This window comes from Mobula birostris, chromosome 9 (assembly GCF_030028105.1).
Source record: "Mobula birostris isolate sMobBir1 chromosome 9, sMobBir1.hap1, whole genome shotgun sequence".
NCBI lineage: Eukaryota > Metazoa > Chordata > Chondrichthyes > Myliobatiformes > Myliobatidae > Mobula > Mobula birostris.
In genome coordinates, this window is record NC_092378.1 from 6,693,434 (window position 1) to 6,718,205 (window position 24,772).

Sequence of the window (24,772 nt, forward strand, 5' to 3'; positions counted from 1 at the left end):
CTGGACCCCCCCTCCATGGGAAACATCCTTTCCACGTCTATTCTGCCTAGTCCTTTCAATATTCAAATATATTCAATAAAATTCACCCCCCATCCTTCTAAATTCCAGAGCATTCAAACTTTCCTCATTTGATAACCCTTTCATTCCCAGAATCATCCTTGTGGACCTCCTCTGAACCTTCTCCAATACCAGCATATCTTTTAGATGAGGAGCCCAAAACTTCACAATACTCAAGTACTGGCCTCACCAGTGCCTTATAAAGCCTCAGCATCACATCCTCTTGTATTCTAGACCTCTTGAAATGAATGCTAACGTTGTACTTGCACTGACGCTGCAAGTTAACCTTTAGGGTTTTCTGCACAAGGACTCCCAAATTCCTTTGCATCTCAAATTTTTGGATTTTCTCCCCATTTAGAAAATAGTCTGCACATTTATTTCTTCTACCAAAATGCATTACCATGCATTTTCCAACATTGCATTTAATTTGCCACTTTCTTGCCCATTCTCCTAATCTGTCTAAATCCTTCTGCAGCCTACTTGTTTCCTCAGTACTACCTGCCCCTCCACCATACTTCGTATCATTTACAAATTGGCAACAAAGCCATCTATTTCATCATCTAAATCATTTATATACAGCATAAAAAGAAGTGGTCCCAACACCAGCCCCTGCGGAAAACCACTAGTCATCACCAGCCAACCAGAAAAAGATCTTTTTATTCTCACTTGCTGCCTCCTACCAATCAGCCAATGTTCTAATCATATTAGTAACTGTCCTGTAATACCATGGGCTCTTAACTTGTTAAGCAGCTTCATGTGTAGCACCTTGTCAAAGGCCTTATGAAAGTCCAAATATACAGCATCCACCGCATCCCCGTTATCTATCCTACTTGTAATCTCCTCAAAGATTTCCAACAGGTTCATCAGGCTAGATTCTCCCTTAAGGAAACCATGCTGACTTTGTCCTATCTTGTCCTGCCTCACCTCGTCCTTAACAATTGACTCCAACCTCTTCCCAGCCATTGAGGTCAGGCTAACTGGTTCATAGTTTCCTTTCTGCTACCTTCCTCCTTTCTTGAAGAGTTGAGTGACATTTGCAATTTTCCAGTCCTCTGGCACCATGTCAGAGTCCAAGGATTTTTGAAAGGTCATTGCTAATGCCACCACAATCTCTAACACTACCTCCTTCAGAACCCTAGGGTGCAGATCAGCTGGTCTAGATGACTTATGTGCCCTTGGGTCTTTCGAGCTTTTTGAGCATGTTCTCCCTTGTAATAGTAACTGCACTCACTTCTCTTCCTTCACACACTACAACATCAGGCATACTGCTAGTGGCTTCCCCAGTGAAGACTGATGCAAAATACTCATTTAGTTCATCTGCCATCTCCTTGTCCTCCATTATTATTTCTCCAGCCTCATTTTCTCGTGATCCTATATCCACTCTTACCTCTCTTTCATTTTTTTATATACTGAAAAAGCTTTTACTATCTACTCTGATATTGTTCGCTAGCTTGCTTTCATATTTCATCTTTTCCCTTCTAATGGTTCTTTTAGTTGCTCTCTGTTGGTTTTTAAAAGTTTCCCAATCCTCTAACTTCCTGCTAATTTTTGCTTTGTTGTATGCCCTGTCTTTCGTTTTTACATTAGCTTTGACTTCCCTTGTCAGCCACGGTTGTGCAATTTTGCCATTTGAGTAGTTCTTCATTTTTGGAATACATCTATCCTGCACCTTCCTCATTTTTCCCAGAAACTCACACCATTGCTGCTCTGCTGTCATTCCTGCCAGTATCCCTCTCCAATATAATTTGGCCAACTTCTCTCTCACTGTAATTTCCTTTACTCCACTGAAATACTGCTATGTTGGACTTTACTTGTACCCTATCAAATTTCAAGTTGAACTCAATCATATTGTGATCAGTGTCTCCTAAGGGCTCTTTTACCTTAAGCTCTGTAAGCACCTCTGGTTCATTACATAACACCCAATCCAGAATCCAGTATAGCTGATCTCCTAGTGGGCTCAATGACAAACTGCTCTAAAAAGCCATCTCGTAGACATTCAGCAAACTCACTCTCTTGAGATCCATTATCAACCTGATTTTCCCAATCGAACTGCATGTTAAAATCTCCTATGACTGTCATAACATTGCCCTTTTGACATGCCTTTTCTATTTCCCACTGTAATCTGTGGTCCACATCTCAGCTATTGTTGTGAGCCCCATATATAACTGCCACCTAGAGTTTCTTAACTCAACCCACAAGGATTCAACACCTTCTGATCCTATGTCATATCTTTCTACTGATTTGATGCTAATCTTTACCAGCAGAGTCACGCCACCCCTTCTGCCTACCTTCCTATGCCTCCAATACAATGCATAAGCTTGGACATTCAGCTCCCAGCTACAACCATGCTTCAGCCACAATTCTGTGATGGCCACAACATCCTACCCAACAATCTGTAATAGTACAATAAGATCATCCACATTATTTCTTATGCTCCGTGCATTGAGATATAACACTTTGAGTACTATATTTGCGACCTTTTTTGATTCTGCATCCCTAATACACTGATACTCACCCTGCTGGCTGCAATTTTGTCCTATCATCTGGCTGCCCTTCCCGATGGTCTGACTGCACGCCATCTTTGCTTTTTACCATCTGTCCTACCCTGAGTCCCTTCATTTCAGTTCCCACCCCCTGCCATATTAGTTTAAACCCTCCCCGACAGCTCTAACAAACCTGCTCCCCCTCAGGTTCAGGTGCAATCCGTCCCTTCTGTACAGGTCATACCTCCCCTAGAAGCGAGCCCAATGATCCAAGAACCTGAAGCACTGTCCCATGCACCAGCATCTCTGCCAAATCATCCTGTTTCTATCCTCACTATCACGTGGCACAGGTAGAAATCAAGAAATTACTATCCTGGAGGTCCTGCTTCTCAGCTTTCTGCCTGGCTCTCTGAGTTCTCTCTACAGGACCTCTTTGCTTTTTCTCCTTATTTCATTAGTACTAATATTTTTTATTAACAAAATATACTTTATTCAAAAATGAAATTATGTACAATAAACCATTCAAGGACTCTCAATCCTTTACAGACATTTCCACTATATTCTATACATTTCCACACTTTTAGCCACTCACGTGACACTCTGTTGTTTCATCTTTACACACCGTTGCTGAGAGGTGTACTCCCCGCCACCCGACCCCTCCCACTCCCGCGGAAGAAGAACCCTAAACCATGGTCCTTCCCCACCGGGCCCTTGCGGTGGCTGCACCGAGTTTCAGTGCGTCCCTCAGCACGTACTCCCTGCAGCCGAGAATGTGCCAGTCGGCAGCATTCTCTCATGGACATCTCCACGTGCTGGTAGACCATCAAGTTTCGGGCCGACCAAAGATGGTCTTTCACCGAGTTGATGATCTGCCAGCAGCACCGGATGTTGGTCTCCGTGTGCGTCCCTGGGAACAGCCTGTAGATCAGAGAGTCCTCTGTTACGCAGCTGCTGGGGATGAAACGTAACACTAGCCCATCCATCCTCCTCCACACCTTCTCTGCGAACTGACAGTGTGCAAAGAGGTGGGTCACAGACTCCTCCTCACTGCAGTCCTCCTGTGGGCAGTGGGGTGTGGAGACGACGTCCCGGACATACAGGAGGGATCTGATAGGGAGGGCCCCTCTCACCGCCAGCTAGGCAAGGTCTTGGTGCCTGTTGGTGAGGTCTGGTGATGAGGCATTTTGCCAAATGAACTGGACGGCCTGCTCAGGGAACCACCCCACTTTGTCCATCACGTCCTTCTCCTGCAGTGCCTGCAGGACATTACGTGCCGACCACTGCCTGATGGCCCTGTAGTCAAAGGCGTTGACCTGGAAGGACTTTTCTACAAAGCACAGGTATGGTGGCAATGACCAGCTGACTGGGGTGTTGCGCAGGAATGGGGCCAGACCCATTCTTCGTAGCCAGAGCGACAGGTAGAACCTGGGCACGTAGTGGTACTTGGTGCCCACATATCTGGGTTCCACATACAACCTGATGCAGCCACACATGAAGCTGACCATCAGGGTGAGGGCGACATTGGGAATGTTTTTGCCCCCATTTTCCAGGGACTTGTGCATGGTGGCCCATCTGACCCGCTCCATCTTGGATCCCCAGATGAATCTGAAGATGGCTCGGGTGATTTCCAAGCTGCAGGTGTTGCAAGGGGGTGCTGGTAGTGGACCCAAATGCAAGACACAGACACAAGTACTAGGAACTGGGCAATGAGTTTATCAGGAAAGCAAGGGAAGTCGGGAAGCAAGGATTGATCAGAGGGTAATCCAGAAGACAGCAAAGCAGAAGCGGGAAGAAGCGTAGCTGGACACGGACACAAGCACTGGCCAAGACTGAGACTCAGGGCTTGGGTTAGGACTTGGACTTGGAGTTGGAACACGGGACCCGAACGTGAAAGTTGGAACTAGGAGCCTGGACAGGGACTTCGAACCAGAGACTGGACAGGGACTCAGAACCTGGGACTTGACTCGGAACCTGGGTCTTGGCTAGGACTCGTGACTAGGATTGGATTTGACACTTGACTGGGACGGGGAACACGAAGCCTTGACTCTTGGACTGGACTTGGCTCTTGACTCAGACTAGATACAGGACACAAAACACTGAGCTGGGACTCCTCTTAGACACAGAACACAGAGTCAGGACCCCTCCTTAGGTACAGGACATAGGGCTGGGACTCTTTCTGTACACTGAACACGAAGAGACCGTTCTCCACTCACGGAAATGGCAGATGGCCAGACCTACCCAGCGGAGGCAAGGACACGAAGAGACGGTTCCCAACTCAAGATAGTGGCAAACGGCCGGACCTACCTAGCGAAGGCAAGGACACAAAGAGACAGTTCCAAACAATGATAGACTGTTCCTTATCTTGACGCGACAAGGGTCCACTCTCACTCCGGTGGGTTACTTAATGGGGATGCAGTTGAGGATGCATACAACATAGAATAGTACAGCACAGTACAGGCCCTTTGGCCCACTATGTTGTGCTGACCCTTAAACCATGCCTCCCATGTAACCTCCACCTTAAATTCCTCCATATACCTGTCTAGTAGTCTCTTAAATTTCACTAGGGTACCTGCCACCACCACTAACTCAGGCAGTGCATTCCACGCACCAACCACTCTCTGAGTAAAAAACCTTCCTCTAATATCCTCCTTGAACTTCCCACCCCTTACCTTAAAGCCACGTCGTCTTGTATTGAGCAGTCGTGCCCTGGGGAAGAGGCGCTGGCTGTCCACTCTATCTATTCCTCTTAATATCTTGTATACCTCTATCATGTCTCCTCTCATCCTCCTCCTCTCCAAAGAGTAAAGCCCTAGCACCCTTAATCTCTGATAATAATGCATCCTGGTAAATCTCCTCTGTACCCTTTCCAATACTTCTACATCCTTCCTATAGTGAGGCAACCAGAATTGGACACAGTACTCCATGTGTGGCCTAACCAGAGTTTTATAGCGCTGCCTCATTACCTCGCGACTCTTAAACTCTTTCCCTCGACTTATAAAAGCTAACACCCCTTAGCTTTCTTAACTACCCTATCTACCTGTGAGGCAACTTTCAGGAATCTGTGGACATGTACCCTGAGATCCCTCTGCTCCTCCACACTACCAAGTATCCTGCCATTTACTTTGTACTCTGCCTTGGAGTTTGTCCTTCCAAAGTGTACCACCTCACACTTCTCTGGGTTGAACTGCATCTGCCACTTCTCAGCCCATTTCTGCATCCTATCAATGTCTCTCTGCAATCTTCGACAATCCTCTACACTATCCACAACACCACCAATCTTTGTGTCGTCTGCAAACTTGCCAACCCACCCTTCCACCCCCACATCCAGGTCGTTAATAAAAATCACAAAAAGTAGAGCTCCCAGAACAGATCCTTGTGGGACACCGCTAGTCAGAACCCTCCAATCCGAGCGTACTCCCTCCACCACAACCCTCTGTTTCTGCAGGCAAGCCAATTCTGAATCCACCTGGCCAAACTTCTCTGGATCCCATGCCTTCTGACTTTCTGAATAAGTCTACCGTGTGGAACCTTGTCAAATGCCTTATTAAAATCCATGTAGATCATATCCACTGCACTACCCTCATTTATATGCCTGGTCACCTCCTCAAAGAACTCTATTAGGCTTGTTAGACATGATCTGCCCCCACAAAGCCATGCTGACTGTCCCTGATCAGACCATGATTCTCTAAATCCCCAGAGATCCTATCTCTAAGAATCTTTTCCAACAGCTTTCCCACCATAGACGTAAGGCTCACTGGTCTATAATTACCCCGACTATCCCTACTACCTTTTTTGAACAAAGGGACAACATTCGCCTCCCTCCAATCCTCTGGTAAAATTCCTGTGGACAACGAGGACATAAAGATCCTAGCCAGAGGCTCAGCAATCTCTTCCCTCGCCTCGTGGAACAGCCTGGGGAATATTCCGTCAGGCCCCGGGGACTTATCCGTCCTAATGTATTTTAACAACTCCAACACCTCCTTTCCCTTAATATCAACATGTTCCAGAATATCAAACAACAGGAATTCTGCAGATGCTGGAAATTCAAGCAACACACATCAAAGTTGCTGGTGAACGCAGCAGGCCAAGCAGCATCTGTAGGAAGAGGTGCAGTCGACGTTTCAGGCCGAGACCCTTTGTCAGGACCCTCCTGACGAAGGGTCTCGGCCTGAAACGTCGACTGCACCTCTTCCTACAGATGCTGCTTGGCCTGCTGCGTTCACCAGCAACTTTGATGTGTGTTTCCAGAATATCAACCTCACTCATATTGTCCTCACCGTCATCAAGTTCCCTCTCATTGGTGAATACCGAAGAGAAGTATTCATTGAGGACCTCACTCACTTTCACAGCCTCCAGGCACACCTTCCCACCTTTATCTCCCATCGGTCCTACTTTCACTCCTGTCATCCTTTTGCTCTTCACATAATTGAAGAATGCCTTGGGGTTTTCCTTTACCCTACTCGCCAAGGCCTTCTCATGCCCCCTTCTTGCTCTCCTCAGCCCCTTCTTAAGCTCCTTTCTTGCTTCCCTATATTCCTCAATAGACCCATCTGATCCTTGCTTCCTAAACCTCATGTATGCGGCCTTCTTCCACCTGACTAGATTTTCCACCTCACTTGTCACCCATGGTTCCTTCACCATACCACTCTTTATCTTCCTCACCGGGACAAATTTATCCCTAACATCCTGCAAGAGATCCCTAAACATCAACCACATGTCCATAGTACATTTCCCTGCAAAAACATCATCCCAATTCACACCTGCAAGTTCTAGCCTTATAGCCTCATAATTTGCCCTTCCCCAATTAAAAATTTTCTTGTCCTGATTCTATCCTTTTCCATGATAATGCTAAAGGCCAGGGAGCGGTGGTCACTGTCCCCCAGATGCTCACCCACTGAGAGATTTGTGACCTAACCTGGTTCGTTACCTAATACTAGATCTAGTATGGCATTCCCCCTAGTCAGCCTGTCCACATACTGTGACAGGAATCTGTCCTGGACACACTTAACAAACTCTGCCCTGTCGAAACCATTGGAACTAATCAGGTGCCAATCAATATTAGGGAAGTTAAAGTCACCCCTGATAACAACCCTGTTATTTTTGCACCTTTCCAAAATCTGCCTCCCAATCTGCTCCTCGGTATCTCTGCTGCTTCCAGGGGGCCTATAAAATACTCCCAATAGAGTAACTGCTCCCTTCCTGTTCCTGACTTCCACCCACATTGATTCAAAAGAGGATCCTGCTACATTACCCACCCTTTCTGTAGCTGTAATAGTATCCCTGACCAGTAATGCCACCCTTCCTCCCCTTTTTCCGCCCTCTCTATCCCTTTTAAAGCACTGAAATCCAGAAATATTGAGAATCCATTCCCACCCTGTCTCTGTAATGGCCACTACATCATAATTTCATGTATGTATCCAAGCTCTCAGTTCATCACCTTTGTTCCTGATGCTTCTTGCATTGAAGTACACACACTTTAGCCCTTCTACCTTACTACCTTTACACCCTTTATTCTGTGTCTCTTTCCTCAAAGCCTCTCCGCATGTTAGATCTGGCTTTTCTCCATGCACTGTACTTGCAGTTCTCGCATGGCCTTTATTCTCCTCCACCTCACTATCTGCTCTAACACTCTGGTTCCCCTCCCCCTACAAATCTAGTTTAAACCCCCCGGAGCAGCACTAGCAAACTTTCCTGCAAGGATGTTAGTCCCTCTCTAGTTCAGGTGCAACCCGTCCCATCAGAACAGGTCCCACCTTCCCTGGAACAAGGCCCAATTGTCCAGAAACATGAAGCCCTCCCTCCTGCACCAACTCCTTAGCCACGTATTTAGCAGCATTATCTTCCTATTTCTAGCCTCACTAGCACGTGGCACGGGTAGCAATCCTGAGATTGCACCCTGGAGGTCCTGTCCTTCAACTTTGCACCTAACTCCCTAAACTCTCTTTGCAGGACCTCCTCCTTCTTCCTATCCACGTCATTGGTCCCTACATGGACCTCGACATCTAGCTGCTCACCCTCCCTCTTGAGAATACTGAGAACTCGATCCGAGATATCGCGGACCCTGGCACCAGGGAGGCAACAGACCATCCGGGATTCTCGATCTCTCCCACTGTCATGGTTCCAGTTGAAAGTCCGCCTTCCAGTTCACGGTCCAGTCTGTGGACTCCGGGTCTTCCGGCTGTCCCTTGTTTCGTTGGACTTAACCATAAGCACCTGATGCTCATCTTGGTCCTGACGAAGGGTCTCGGCCTGAAACGTCGACTGCACCTCTTCCTACAGATGCTGCCTGGCCTGCTGCGTTCACCAGCAACTTTGATGTGTGTTGCCGTTACCCTGCGGTTGGTTCTGTCCCTTCCTGTCCCTTGCCTCTGTTGGGTAAGCCAGGTCGTTTGCTGTTACCCTACGGTTGGTTCTGTCCCTTCCTGTCCCTTGCCTCTGTCGGGTAAGCCAGGCCATTTGCCATTACCCTGCGGTTGGGTCTTTCCCTCCCTGTCCTTGCCTCCGTGGGGTGGAGTCCCGCATCCTGCCTGGGAGTTGCCTCGAAGTACCCTTGCCCCGTCATGTCCTCGTCGAGCCTCCAAGAACCCAAGCCTCGTCGTGTCTTCGCCTCACCTCCAAGAACCCAAGCCTCGTCACGTCTTCGCCTCATCTCCAAGAACCCAAGCCTCATCATGTCTTTGCCTAGTTTTGGGTTCTGAGCTCGAGTCAAGACCCAGGTTCTGGGCCCTTGTCCAGCCTCTGGCTTGGAGTCCACGCCCAGGCTCCTAGTTCCCAGTCCCTTGTCCTGGTCCTGCTACCCTAGCCTATTCTGTGTTCCTGTCCCTACTCCTCATCTGCGTCCTGTCCCGTCATTTAGTTTTGTCCATTCCTGATACTAGTACTTTAGTGTCTGTGTCTTGCATTTGGGTCTGTTCCCAACGCCCTCTGCTGTGACACCCACAAAACCCCTTATCTGTCCCCCTAACTATCGAATCCCCTATCACTACTGCTCTCCTCTTTTCCCTCCTTCCCTTCTGAGCTGAGGGTCCAGTCTCGGTGCCAGAGACGCAACCACTGCAACTTGTCCCTGGTAGGTCTTCCTCACCAACAGTATCCAAAACGGTATACTTATTATTGATGGGAATGGCCACAGGGGTGCTTTGCTCATTCTGTCTATTCCACTTCCCTCTCCTGACAGTCACCCAGCTACCTGCCTCCTGACTTTTAGGGTTGACTATCTCCCTGAAACTCCTGTCTATTTCTGCCTCTGCCTCACGAATGATCCGAAGTTCATCCAGCTCCAGCTCCAGTTCCCTAACTCGGTTTGTCAGGAGCTGCAGCTGGATGCACCTTTTACAGGTGTAGTCATCAGGGACAATTGTGCTGTCCCTGACTTCCCACATACTGCAAACGGAGCACTCAACTGCCCTAACTGCTGCCTCCATTACCTGCTCCTAAGTTAATTAGATTAATTAAAGGAACTTACCCGGCCTTACCTCACTGGGAGCAAGCTCGTCCACAGCCTCTGCTCGCTGAAGCCTCTTGAGCCAAAACCTTCCTACTCCGTCTCTCCTACTACTCCGTCGCCTGCTCCTACAACACCTGTTCTGTTAATCTGCTCACTTTTTAAACTCGCCCACTTTTCTAACAGGCCGACTTTCACGTGCTTGCGCAGTCATGCCCCACTCAAACTGCCAAAGAAATGACCTTCTCCTTCTCAATCTGCTCACTTTTTAAACTCTCCTGCTGTTCTCACAGGCCGACCTTCACACACTTGCGCAGTCGTGCCCCGTTCAAACTGCCGAAGAAATGAAATTGCAGACGGGATTCTGACAGTACTGATGGGGAACTGCCGTGGTGACTGCCGAGGAGACTGACGAAGGTTACTGATGCCGAGCTTCTGATGACGAACCAGCAAAGAGCCGCTGTAACCCAAAGTGTTTTATGTAGCCAGCCCTAAATGAGAATCAGGCGCCTCAATCAAGGCGCCCAACGGAACACAGGAAAAACGGAATAACTGGAGTACAGAATCCACGGACCGGATCGTGACAGGAGGAGTGGGGGACGGACCACACTTGCACCAAGCTCAGCAGCCCTGAAAGCACCTCACACCTGACGATCAGGTTCTTGCCAGTTATCCATAGAGAGCGCCCTCCCCACAGTCCCAGTTTCTGTTTCACTTTGGCAGTCCGCTCCTGCCAGTTCTTATTGCATGCCTCGGCCCCTCCGAACCAGATCCCCAACACCTCCATGTGATTGGACCTGATGGTGAAGGGGACACTGGATCGGTCAGGCCAGTTGCCGAAGAGCATGGGCTTCACTCTTCGTGCGGTTGACCCTGGTCCCTGACACCAGCTCAAACTGTTCGCAGATGCTAATAAGCCTGCGAACCGACCTCGGATCAGAGCAGAAGATGGTGATTTCATCCATGTCCAGGGCCCCAGTGTGTTAGTGGTGACACAGGAACCAGGGTCCCCAGTAAAATTTTTAATCTGAATGGATCTTCAAAGTATTTTCCACCACTAGTATTTAGACCAACACTGTACATAAAATTGTTTCTTGAAGGAACAGACAGATATTTCAACAATATTACCTTCTATAAAGCTGTCATATGGGTAGCTGACTACAACAGCTCCTCCGTGCAAACTTAAGGACAGTACAAACGTTTCATTCAAAATCCAGTTCATTATGGCTTTCGTTTCTGGTTGCAATGTTGATGAGGTGTTCTTTACAGGAACAGTGGGGAAGTTTCTGTTCAGGTCAAAACCTGCTTTGTTTTTTCTGAAGTGGAAGGTAACAAAAATTCAAAGTGACCTTCTGTTAAATCAAACAACAGGAATTCTGCAGATGCTGGAAATTAAAGTAACACATAAAAGTTGCTGGTGAACGCAGCAGGCCAGGCAGCATCTCTAGGAAAAGGTGCAGTCGACGTTTCAGGCTGAGACTTCAGTTAGTCCTGACGAAGGGTCTCGATCTGAAACGTCGACTGCACCTTTTCCTAGAGATGCTGCCTGGCCTGCTGTGTTCACCAGCAACTTTTATATGTGTTGCTTCTGTTAAATCAGCGAGTTTCAGACCAAATTGTTTTCATTGCGACATTAAATAACTTTTCCAAGTTCTTTTTTTTTATCATTTCAACAGGTCCAACAATACCTTTATTTTTCATTTTAAAAAATACAGTATCAGTCTTCCAACAAAAATGGGCACTTGGTAGGATCTGCAAAATGCCAAGTGTGTAATGGTGATTATTGCTGAGATGTACGACATTGATTATTCTTAACTGATCTTCGAGGAAATGCCAAGAAAACAGTAGATTAAGTTTACAGTGATTTTGTACATTAAACTAAAATTTAATTTGTCATCTAATTTTCCAGAACTGTTCAAGGATAAATATGAAGAAAATGTTTCTGTCATAAGGGGGCGTTGGGAGCGGACCCAAATGCAAGCCACAGATACTGAAGTACTAGGAACAGGACAAGGTTTACCAAGAATGCAAGGGGAGTCAGGAAGAAATGATGCTGGACATGGACACAGGCCCTGGACAAGACAAGGACACTGGGCCTGGGCTAGGACTAAGACTAGGAAAGCGGGACCAGGACAAGGAACTTGGAACTAGGAGCTTGGGCTAGGACTCCGAGCCAGAGACTGGACAGGGACCCGGAACCTGAGTTTTGACTCGGGCTCGGACCCCGGATCTAGGCAACGACAAGACGTGGCTACAGGACTGGATGTGGAACTCCTGCACAGGATGAGGCACATGGACAGGATGAGAACACAAAACCTTGACTTGGACAGGACAAGGTTCTTGGACTAGGGGTAGACAAGATGAAGTTCCAGGACGTGGCTTGGACTAGACAAGGTTCTAGGACGTGGCTTGGACTAGACGAGGTTCTAGGACGTGGCTTGGACTAGACGAGGTTCTAGGACGTGGCTTGGACTAGACGAGGTTCTAGGACGTGGCTTGGACTAGGCGAGGTTCTAGGACGTGGCTTGGACTAGACGAGGTTCTAGGACGTGGCTTGGACTAGACGAGGTTCTAGGACGTGGCTTGGACTAGACGAGGTTCTAGGACGTGGCTTGGACTAGACGAGGTTCTAGGACGTGGTTTGGACTAGACGAGGTTCTAGGACGTGGCTTGGACTGGACGAGGGAACTCCTGGACTGTATGAAGAATCTCCAGCACAGGACGAGGAATCTCCAGCACTGGGCTGGGCGAGGTACTCCAGGGCAGGACATGGAACTCCAGGGTAGGGCTCGGCTCTTGGACTCGGCTTGGTTAGGCCCTTGGGTACGGACCCAGGACTCCTTCTTGAAGCGCAGGGCCGGGACGCTTTCTAGGACGCAGGGCCGGGATGACTGCCGAGGTAAGCTGTCAGGGATTCAGATGGAGAAGGGAAGGGAACAGTCCAGCAGGGAATCCTTGGTTTGCAGAGGTATTTATGTGCCAGCCCAAAACGAGAATCAGGTGCCTCAATTAAGGCACCCAATGGAACAAGGGAAAACAGGAAAACCCGGAATAAGGATTGATGAACTGGACCGTGAACTGGAATGCAGATTTCACAGACCGGACCATGACAGTTTCCTTCTTTGTACAGCTGTGTTTAAACTTGTATCTTGTTTTTTCCAATTGTGTTTTCCCCTTTTTCTTAATGACGCAATGCAATAGTCTTATTTCAATAGCTGCTTTGCTCTATACAGAGAACGTTGAATCTTTGTGAATAGAGTTAAGAAACTGCAAGGGTAAAAAAAAACACATTATGGGAATCATATAGGCATCCAAATAGTAGCCAAGATGTAGGGTTAAGATTGCAAAGGGAGCTGGAAAAGGCATGTAATAAAGGTAATGTCACAATTGTAATGGGGGACTTCAATATGCAAGGGGATTGGGAAAATCAGGTTGGGGTTGGATCGCAAGAGATGGAATTTGTTGAATGCATAGAAGATAGCTTTTTAGAGCAGCTTGCACTTGAACCTACTAGGAGAAAGACTATCTTAAATTTGGTGCTGTGTAACAACCCAGATTTTATTAGGGAGCTTAATGTAAAGGAACCCTAGGAGATAGTGATCATAAAATGATTGAATTCATACTGCAATTTGAGAGAGAGGAGCATAACTTACATGTATCAGTATTGCAATGGAATAAGGGGAATTTAGGAGACATGAGAGAGGAGCTTGCCCAGGTGGATTGGAGGAGGATACTGGCAGGGATGACGACAGAGCAGAGGTGGCTGAAGTTTCTGGGAATAGTGCACAAGGCGCAGGATAGATATGTCCCACAGAAGAAGTTGTTCTCAAATGGCAGGGTTAGGTAACCGTAGCTAACAAGGAAAGTTAAGGACTGCATAAAAGCCAAGGAAAGGGCATATAAAGTAGCAAAAGTGAGTGGGAAGTTGGATAATTAAGAAGCTTCGAAAATCCAACAATAGGCAACTAAAGAAGCTATAAGAAGGGAAAAAATGAAATATAAGGGCAAACTAGTCGATAATATAGAGCAGGATACTACAAGTTTTTTCAGTTATATAAAGAGCAAAAGAGAGGTGAGAGGTGATATTTTGTCTATGGGAAAATGATGCTGGTGAGGTACTAGTGGGGGATAAAGAAATGGCTTATGAACTTAATCAGTATCTTGCATCAATCTTTATTGTGGAAGACACTAGCAGTGTGCCAGAGGTCCGTGAGTGTCAGGGAGCAGGAGTGAGTGCCATTGCTATTACAAAGGAAAAAGTGCTAGGCAAAATGAAAGGTCTTAAGGTGGATAAGTCACCTGGGCCAGAAAGAGGTTGCTGAAGAGATAACGGATGCATTGGTCATGATCTTTCAAGAATCACTTAATTCTGGCATGGTCCCAGGGACTGGAAAATTGCAAATGTCACTCCACTCTTTAAGAAGGGAGGAAGACAAAAGAGGAAATTATAACCAGTTAGCTTAACCTCAGTGGTTGGAGAAGTGGTGGAGTCTATTATTAAGGATGAGGTTTCAGAGTCAGCTTGCTTTCTGTTAAACGGAAATCTTGCGTGACAAATTTGTTATAGTTTTTCGAGGAAGTAACAAGCCGGGTGGACAAAGGAGTTTCAGAAGGCATTTGATAAGATGCCTCACGTGAGGCTGCTTAACGAGATACAATCCCATGGTGTTACAAGATATATACTGGCATGGATAGAGAAATGGCTCATAGGCAGGAGGCAGTGAGTGGGAATAAAGGGGACTTTTCTGGTTGGCTGCCAGTGACTAGTGGTGTTCGTCAGGGGTCAGCATTGGGACTGTTACTATTCACATTGTTTGTCAATGATGGCTTTGTGGCAAAGTCTGTGGATGAAACAAAGATAGGTGGAGGGGTAGGTAGTGCTGAGGAAGCAGTGCGATTGTAGCAGGACTTAGACCATTGGAAGAATGGGCAAAAAAGTGGCAGATGGAATACGGTGACAGGAAATGTATGATCATGCATTTTGGTAAAAAGAGTGTGGACTATTATCTAAATAGGGAGAAAATTCAAACTTCAGAGGTGCAAAGGGACTTGGGAGTCCTTGTGCAAGACTCCTGTAAGGTTAATTCACAGGTTGAATCTGTGGTAAAAAAGGCAAATGCAATGTTGGCATATATTTCAAGAGGAATGAAATATAAAAGCAAGGAGATAATGCTGAGACACTGGTCAGGCCATACTTGTAGTATTGTCAACGGTTTTGGGCCCCTTATCTCAGAAAGTACGTGTTATCATTGAAAGGAGTCCAGAGGAGGTTCATGAGGATGATTCCAGGAATGAAGTGGTTAACATATGAGGAGCATTTGGCAGCTTTGGGCCTGTACTCACTGGAATTTAGAAAAATGCGGGGGGTTCTCACTGAACCATACCAAATGTTGAAAGGACTAGATAAGGTGGATGTGGGGAGAATGTTTCCTATGGTGGGGGTATCCAGAACTGGCGGGCATAGCCTCAAAATTGAGAGATGACCTTTTAGAACAGAGGTAATGAGGAATTTTTTTTTAGCCAGAGAATCTGTGGAATGCTCTGCCCCAGACTACGGTGCAGGCCAAGTCTGTGGGTATATTTAAATTGGATAGTTTCCTCATTGGTCAGGACATCAAAGGATATAGTGAGAAGGCAGGTGTATGGGGTTGAGTGGGATCTGGGCTCAGCCATGATGGAATGGCGGATCAGACTCAATGGGCTGAATGGCCTAATTCTGCTCCTATGTCTTATGGTCTTATTCTTCCTCTCTGTTCTGTGCACCTGTCATACAGTTTGCCTTTTGCTGCCATCTTTTTTTTGTAAACCATTGAAATATTTATGAAGAATATCTATATTACAATGTAAATTTTGTAAGTTTAAAGCAGGGGTTCCCAACCTTTTTTTTATGTCATAGACCAATACCATTAAGCAAAGCATCCTTGGATCCCAATTTGGGAACCCTTGGTTTAAGATAATACGGACACAGCAAAGATTCTAAGACTGGAATCTCAGAAGGTTAGACATAAGTATATAGAGGAGAAGAAATAAATACCTGCCTGTATTTTTAAATCACCTAAAATGTAGGAAAACATCAGAGTTCAGGACAAGAATGCCAGGATTATATACAAAGACAGATGCACAATAAAGTTCAGTTATTTAGATGGCTCATCAGGATTAATTTTAAAGAAACAAAAGGAGAGATTTTGGGAGTTTAATGCTGTGACAACAAAAGACATGAAAGCTAATGGCAAAGAAATTAAAATCATGTGGACAGCATTGAAGAGTTAAATGTGATGGAGTGGGAGAAAAGACAGATATTACTGAAAGGAGAGAGGCATTTGGAATTACAGATGTAATTGTTAAAACCAAGATTTGCTTCATTGGAAATTGATGTAGACTGTCAAGGACAAAGTTGATGTTCAGTTTGATTAATGAATGGAAAGGGACGGCTACTTAGGACAGATAATTGAAATTATTCTTTCTAAAACTGGATGTGGACATCACAAGAAAGGTCTACATTTATTGTGCATCCCACATGGAGCACTGTCACAGGAAAGCAGCATCCATAATCAAGGACCCCTATCATCCAGGTCATGCTTTCTTCTCTCTGATACCATCAGGAAGAACGTACAAGAGCCTCAGGACTCACACTACCAGATTCAGGAACAGTTATTACCCCTCAGCCATCAGGCTCTTGAATCAGAGAGGATAACTTCCCCCAACTTCAGCCACTCCAACACTGAACGGTTCCTACAAACTATCGACTCACTTTCAAGGAAAGTACAAATTATATCTCAATATTTATTATTTATTTATTTATTCCTAGTTTTGTACTTGCACAGTTTGTTGTCTGTTGCACATTCGAAGTTTATCCACCCTGTTGGATGTGGTCTTTCATTGATTCTACTGTGTTTCTTGTATTTTCTGTTAATGCCCGCAAGGAAATGAATCTCAGTGTTGTATATGGTGTCATATGTGTACTTTAATAATAAATTTGAACTGCTGTAATATATCCATCTCTGACCTACATTTGCATCCACTGTATTTATTGAGTAATGGTGACTTTGGGTAATACTGTTCAAGTACTCTCTCTTTGAGGTAATTATTGCCTGTTACTTGTGTGAATATTGTCAGCAAATACAAGCTTTCTGAACAGCAAACATTTCTTGCTGGATGTGCACAGACTCCTCCTTACCTGAGGAGGGGAAAAAAATGGTGTTTTCAGAATCAGGTTTAATATCACCGGCATATGTCATGAAACTTGTAGTCCTAGCGACAGCAGTACAATGTAATACATAATAATAGGGAAAAAAAACTGAATTACAATATAAATATATATATTTAAATAAATGGTGTAAAAATAAAAGAAGTAGTGTTCATGGGTTCAATGTCCATTCAGAAATCGGATGGCAGTGGGGAAGAAGCTGTTTCTGAATAGTTAAGTGTGTGCCTTCAGGCTCCTGTACCTCCTCCAGGAGGTACCAATTTCCCCCAGGATCAATAAAGTATGACTATGACTATGACTCCACCCTGATGGTAGCAATGAGAACAGGGCATGTCCTGGGTGATGGAAGCCCTTAGTGATGGAGACTGCCTTTTTGAGGTATTGCCCCTTGAAGATGTCCTGAATACTATGGACGCTCGAGCCCATGATGGAGTTTATAACTTTCTACAGCTTATTTCAATCCTGTGCAGTAGCTGCACGTCCCACCCCATCCCCCATACCAGCTAGTGATGCAGCCAGTTAGAATGCTGTCCACCGTACATACAGCTGCAGAAATTTGCGAGTGTCTTTGGTGAGATACCAAATCTCCTCAAACTCTTAATGAAAGACAGCCACTGTCTTGCCGCCTCTGTAGCTGCATCGATATGTTGGGCTCAGAATGAGTATACCAATTGTTCATCATCTATGTTAATGATTTGGACGAAACATAGTTGGCATGGTTAGTTTGTTCGCAAAATTGGTGGTTTAATGAACAGTAAGGAAGATCATCTAAGATTACAATAGGTCTGGATCAGCTAGGAACATGGGGCAAGGCTTGGCAGATAGAAACGACCTCAGACCAGCTGTAAGATGGAAAATAGAGCAGGGAAGGCCAGTCAAAAGTATGTGGGAATTATGCTTGTTTAAACATAAAAAAGTATGTTTGTTTAGAAGGACATGAGAAAATAGGAGAAGAAGTGGACTTCCTGGACCCTCAAAGCTATCCAGCTATGCAATATGACTTTGACTGGCTTCAACTTCTCTTCTCTGCCAGATGCACTTGGCCCTCAATTCCCCAGTCTTTCAAAAATTTATCTACCTCCAACGTAAATACTTCTAATAAGTCAACCTCCACAGTTCTCTGGATTAGAGAATTCCAGAGATTCACCAATTGCTGTGGGGAAAAGACATACTAACTACTTCCATTTTAAATGACGGTGAATCAGCTGACAATGTGGTGATGTTCGCAGTATGGGAGAGTCTAGGACGAGAGGGCACAGCCTCAGAATAGGGGAGGCGTCCATCTAAAATGGAGATGGGGAGGAATTTCTTCAGCCAGAGAGTCGTGCATCTGAGGAATTTGGGTATATTTAAGGCAGAGGTTGATAGATTCTTGATTAGTCAGGGTATGAAGAGTTACTGGGAGAAGGCAGGAGATTGAGGCTGAGAGGAAAATGGATCGGCCATGATGATCTGCCATAGGACCCTGGTCAGACCCCACTTGGAGTATTGTGCTCAGTTCTGGTTGCCTCACTACAGGAAGGATGTGGAAACCATAGAAATGGTGCAGAGGAGATTTACAAGGATGTTGCCTGGATTGGGGAGCATGCCTTATAAAAACAGGTTAAATGAACTCAGCCTTTTCTCCTTGGAGCGACGGAGTATAAGAGGTGACCTGACAGAGGTGTATAAGATGATGAGAGCCATTGATTGTGTGAATGGTCAAAGGCTTTTTCCCAGGGCTGCTGAAATGGTTGCCACAAGAGGACACAGGTTTAAAGTGCTGGGGAGTAGGTACCGAGGAGATGTCAGGGGTAAGTTTTTTTACACAGAGAGTGGTGAGTGCGTGGAATGGACTGCCAGCAACGGTGGTGGAGGCGGATACGATAGGGTATTTTAAGAGACTTTTGGGTAGGTACATGGAAATTAAAAAAATAGAGGGCTATGGGTAAGCGTAGTAATTTCTAAGGTAGGGACATGTTCAGCTCAACTTTATGGGCCAAAGGGCCTGTATTGTGCTGTAGGTTTTCTATGTTTCTATGAAATGGCGGAGCAGACTCAATGGCCTAATTCTGCTCCGATATCTTATGGTCTTATTTGGCGGGGGGGGGGGGGTGTAAAATATTTCTACAAATCAATCAGCAACTAAATTGCAAGTATTTAAAGATTTCTATCAATTGCATGAGTGAGGGGGCAAGCCTTGGATTTCCAGCACTGCAGATATTCTCATGTTTTTCACCAGTTCCCAATTGCCTATGCAAATTATTTTTTAACCTGGGCATTCTAAGCTATCAAGAGTATACCATCTTCATGTGCCTTATCTCTTCAACTCAGCTACCCAAAAATAACCTTCCTCTCCCAAAAAAAACATTCAAAGTCTATCATACCCCATACTGGTTTCCCAGATGGACTACACCCCAGGGTGTGGAAAGAGGTAGCTGAAGAGATTATGGAGACATTAGTAGCGATCTTTCAAGATTCACAAGATTCTGGAATGGATCTGGAGGACTGGAAAATTACAAATGTCACTTCACTCTTTAAGAGGGGACGGAGGTGACATACAAGAAATTATAGGTCATTTAGACTGACTTTAATGGTTGGGAAGATGTTGGAGTCCATTATTAAAGTTAAAATTTTGGGACACTTGGAGGCGCATGACAAAACAGGCCAAATAGTGCAGCACAGTAGCGTAGTGGTTAGCACAGTGCTTTACAGTACAGACAACCCAGGTTCAATTCCCGCCGCTGCCTTTAAGGAGTTTTTATGTTCTCCCCATGACTGCATGAATTTCCTCCAGGTGCATCGTCTTCCTCCCACAGTCCAAAGACGTACCGGTCAGTAGGTTAATTGGTCATTGTAAATTGTAAATTGTCCCATAATTAGGCTCGGATTTCATGGGGGGGGGAACATCCTTGTAAATCTCCTCTGCACCCTTTCATGGGGGTATTACTGGGCTGGGTGGCTCAAAGAGCCAGAAGGGCCTATTCTACGCTGTTTCTCAGTAAATAAATAAATAAAACAGGCATGGTTTCCTCCTTGAGTTTGTTAAAAAGGATAAATAAATAGTGCAAAAAGAGGGGGAAAAGTAGTGAGCTGGTGTTTATGGGTCTTAGAGAGGTATGAATCAAATGTGGCATATGGGGCTATGTTAGATGACCATCTTGGTTGGCAGAGACAAGCGGGGACAAGATGCCTGTTTCTATGTTGTAGTTTGTTACAGATCTATGAGACTTACCAGCTGCAGAAAAGATTGTACCACATGAATGACAAACAGATGTTGGTGTGCAAATCAACCATGTTCTAATCAAGTAAAAAGCTACTAAAGAAGATTTTCTTACCTGCCTTGAGTGGAATTGCAATATTTTTCATTTTTAGCCACTGCATAGCCATCTGGATTCATGGACGGCATGATGTGAATCCGGGTACTGTCTATTATCTGAGTTATGGTAGAATCTTTTCCATACTTTTCAACCATATGGTCAATTAAGTGGAGCAACATTTCTCTGCCCACCACCTGTATTAGATCACAATATTGTGTTAATCTGAATATGCTTCAAAATACACTCTGTGGCCACTTTATTAGGCACACTTTGTTCACCTGCTCATTAATACAAATATCTAATCAGCTAATCGTGGCAGCAACTCAATGTATAAAAACATGTAGACATGGTCAAAAGGTTCAGTTGTTGTTCAGACTAAACATCAGAATAGGGAAGAAATATGATCTAAGTGACTTTGACAGTGGAATGATTATTGGTGACAGACAGGGTGATTTGAGCATCTCAGAAGCTGCAGATCACCTGGGATTTTCATGCACACCATTCTCTAGAGTTTGCAGAGAATAGTGCAACAAAACAAAAAAAACATCAGTATGCAGCAGTGCTGTGGGCGAAAATGCTTTTTTAATGAGAGAGATCAGAGGAAAATGGCCAGACTAGTTCAGACAGACAAGGATGGCAACAGTAACTCAAATAACCACAGGTTACAACAGTGGCGTGCTACAGCAGCAGAAGATCACAAATATACATTCAGTGGCCACTTTATAAGGTACAGAAGGTATCTAATAAAATGGCCATTTTGTGTATGTCTTCAACTCTTTTATCACACAATGATCATGTTTACTTTCTGGCAAGGTTAAATTATGATTTGCACTAAAAATTGGATTTACTTTTTGTTCTGATTGTGTTCTTTCTTGTAGAATTGTGTTTATGTTTCATTGATGCTTTTCTTGTGAATGCTGCTTTTCAATGCTTCTCTGGTTCCACTTAATACCAGAGAATGTACACAGTATACAACCTGAAATTCTTACTCTTCACAGACATCCATGAAACAGAAACCCCCCCAAAGAATGACAGAAAAACAGAACCCCAAAGCCCCCCTCCATCTCCCATGCCTAAACAGCAGCAAAGCATTTACACTCTCCCATTCCTCTTCCCCTACCCCTCCTCCACCCTCACCTCAGCACAAGAATCAGCTCCCTACCACCTGGCATGCATAACAATAGCAAAGCCCAGGAAAAGACCATGAACTACAGTCCATCAAAAAGCACAGCGCTCAGACACAGTTCTGCTGAGCTGAAGCGCCTCAATCAGATTGCACAAACAGTAAAAAGAGAATAAACAAAGACACATGGGACATGAAGTGCAGAGTCCCCGATAGTGAGCCCACAGTCCTGGAGCCCGTTCAGCACTGAGGAATTAGGGTTAGAGCTAGGCAACAAAAATAAACAAGAATATTGTTATTCATATCCAGATAGATAATATTGAAAAGCAGAGAGGTTGTAATGTAATTGTGCAGACTTTGGTTAGGACGCTAGGAATATTGTGAATGGTTCTAGTTGACAGAGATAGACAGATATTGAGAAGGTTTTGGTCTCTGCTCTCGCTGTGGGAAGGGTGTCACCTCTCTGTTCCTTTATTAGAGAGGGAAGGGAGAGAGAGAGAGAGAGCGAGAGAGAGAGATAGAATTTGCGGCATGTCAAATTGTAAGGCGAACAATTAGCTTTTGTTCTACTGCAGATCGTAGTCTCTCTTTGGGGGCTTTGCGACTGCTTGTTCGATGAGAGGTGGGTGCTGATGCTTCCTACTGAATAAGTGGGGGTGGTGGAGGGGCGAGGGTTGATTATTTACTGCTGTTTGTGCGTGGGAGGGGGAAGGGGGCTTTGGGCTGACTGTCATTCATTCTTTAGGGTACTCTTTTGTTTCGTGGATGTCTGTGAAGAGTAAGAATTTCAGATTGTATGCTGTATACATTCTCTGATATTAAATGGAACCATTGATACCAGAATTAAGAGGTAACACCTTGCGACTGAGGGGGCTGCTGATGGATGAAGGAAATAAAAAGATTAAGAGAGAGGACATTTTCCCTTGCAAACAAGATCAGAATGCAAAAATATAGAATTAAGCTAACCAGTTATAAACTGAAATGGAAGCATCTAAATCTAAATGTAAATTGCGAGAAACCTGTGAGTGCAGAGCTTCCCACAGAAAGATTATCTCTGTTCCAGAAGGAAATGAGATAATAACATGATGGAGAAAGGGAGAGGAAAACTGAATGGACAGCCTGATAAACTGTGATGGGAGGAAGCTACTGGGGGATGTAACACTGGCATGGGCCTACAGGTGAAAGCTATAAGAACAAGTCACAGAGATGCCCTTCCAAAGGCTGCTTATTTACTCAGTGTAAAATCTGACTGAGCTTCAAAAGTCTGAATTTAACTAAAGTTCAAAGTAAATTTTATTATCAAACTACATACATGTCACCATATACAATCCTGAAATTCATTTTCTTGCAGGCATACTCAATAAATCTATAGAATAATAACCAAAAATCAGTGAAATATTGCAGGAGACAACAAACTGCAAATACAAAGAGAAGAAATAATAATAAATAAATAAACAATAAATATTGAGAATATAAGATGAAGAGTTCTTGAAAGTCCATTGGTGTGGGAACATTTCAATGATGGGGCAAGTGAAGTTGAGTAAATTTATCCCCTTTGGTTCAAGAGCCTGATGGTTGAGGGGTAATAACTGTTCCTGAACCTGATGGTGTGAGTCCTTGGGCCTCATTAGAGAAAGTATCAGCATTCCAATACATCGTTAAACATATTTCAACCATGGAGCAACTTGCATGGGTCTTTAAAACCAAAAAGACAATTTACAGAAACAACCATCAGATATCATTATTCACAGAATGGGCAGTGGAATGCTCAGTCGAATGGGCAGGCTTTAAAGTAGGAGATAGAAGTGGAGAGCACAGTACAGCATTAAGGATTCGATGGTGTACGGCTACCACCAGTGATGAAGTAACCAAAGTTTCGCAAGAGGGGAAAGAATGAGGAAGTGCAGGGATTACAGGGTGTAGGTGGAAGTCCGGTTGGTAAAATGGGGAAGAAAGAGACAAAGGTTACAGTTGCAAAAAAAAAACACACACAAGAATTGGGCCAAAGCTATTGTGGGTCACTGGTGCCTGGATGTTGGGCAAGCAGCAAATGATGCAAGATCTACATACTGGAACATTGAATACATCAACTTTAATCTTATGTACACACTGTTATTTTTCACAACTTAGTTGTGTATTGGTTGTGGACTGTACTTTGCCTAGGAATAATGAAATAGCTAATTTCTCTATTCCCAGAATGCTTTAGGGCAGGAGATCCCAGCCTGTGGCCCACGGACCCCTTTCTTCAAGTTATTGGTCCATGGCATAGAAAAGGTTGGGAACCCCTGATTTAGGGTGTGGTATCTAAGCAAACAGTTTATTTTACCATACTATTAACAACCTGGGAATCACTGCATTGAGAAAACTTTAGCTAAGGAGAAGAGGAAATGCAAATCGACAAATTTAACATCCTGTAAGGCATTGATAATAAATCAGAATCAAAATTTGATTGTGATTCTGGGTCATTGAGTTCAGGGTGAATTACTACATTCATAAGCATTGGTTTCTGAGAGGAACTAACTCATCACCAACACAAATGAATCATAATACCTCATCACCACAGTGTGGTAGACAAAATCACCCCACATACAGAATGCAGTTTTGCTGACAAGACCATTTTATACTGTCCATCACCAACTGCTTGATAAAATGACAACTACAAACCATGTGCTGAAGGTACCCTCACAGATTCATTGACGATGGACAATCTATAAAGCATTCCTTTGTACTTGACACACTATACACAAAATGCTGGAGGAACTTAATAGGTCTGGCAGCATCTATGGAGAGTCACAAACAGTCTACATTTCAGGTCAAGACCATTCATCAGATGTTCTGTGTTGGGAAAGTGTCCCTGAAGCACAGCACATGAGAATGTTGCAATACCTCATCTGGATAACACTCTGCAATAACAGCCTGGCCTGCCCCATGCCAATGTCCACAGGCAATTACTGCTTTAGCATCTGAGAATTTGCAAATGTAACCAGCACTGTTAGCTGACAGTTGCATTCTAACATGCTGAAGGTTAGCTCACTGATGTAGCAGCTAGAGGCAGTTGGATATTAGTCACTCCCTGAAGATAGATAAAGATTTTATGTATTCCTTCACAGCTTGTACAGACAGTTAAAATTAAGAAGATTGATTAAGATAACATCTCTA

At 44.7% G+C, this 24,772-nt stretch overlaps 1 protein-coding gene across 2 annotated transcripts in view; it reads right to left on the bottom strand.

Annotated features, from left to right (window-relative positions):
* The window catches only part of LOC140202508 (carboxypeptidase M-like), a 70,289-nt gene that overhangs the window by 11,937 nt on the left and 33,580 nt on the right, over positions 1–24,772 (bottom strand). For both annotated transcript variants that reach the window (XM_072267446.1, XM_072267447.1), the window contains 2 exons: positions 20,509–20,684; positions 11,113–11,300 (listed from right to left, as the gene is read on the bottom strand). In XM_072267446.1, the coding sequence (XP_072123547.1) occupies positions 11,113–11,300; positions 20,509–20,684 (364 nt within the window). The remainder of the gene's footprint in view (positions 1–11,112; positions 11,301–20,508; positions 20,685–24,772) is intronic.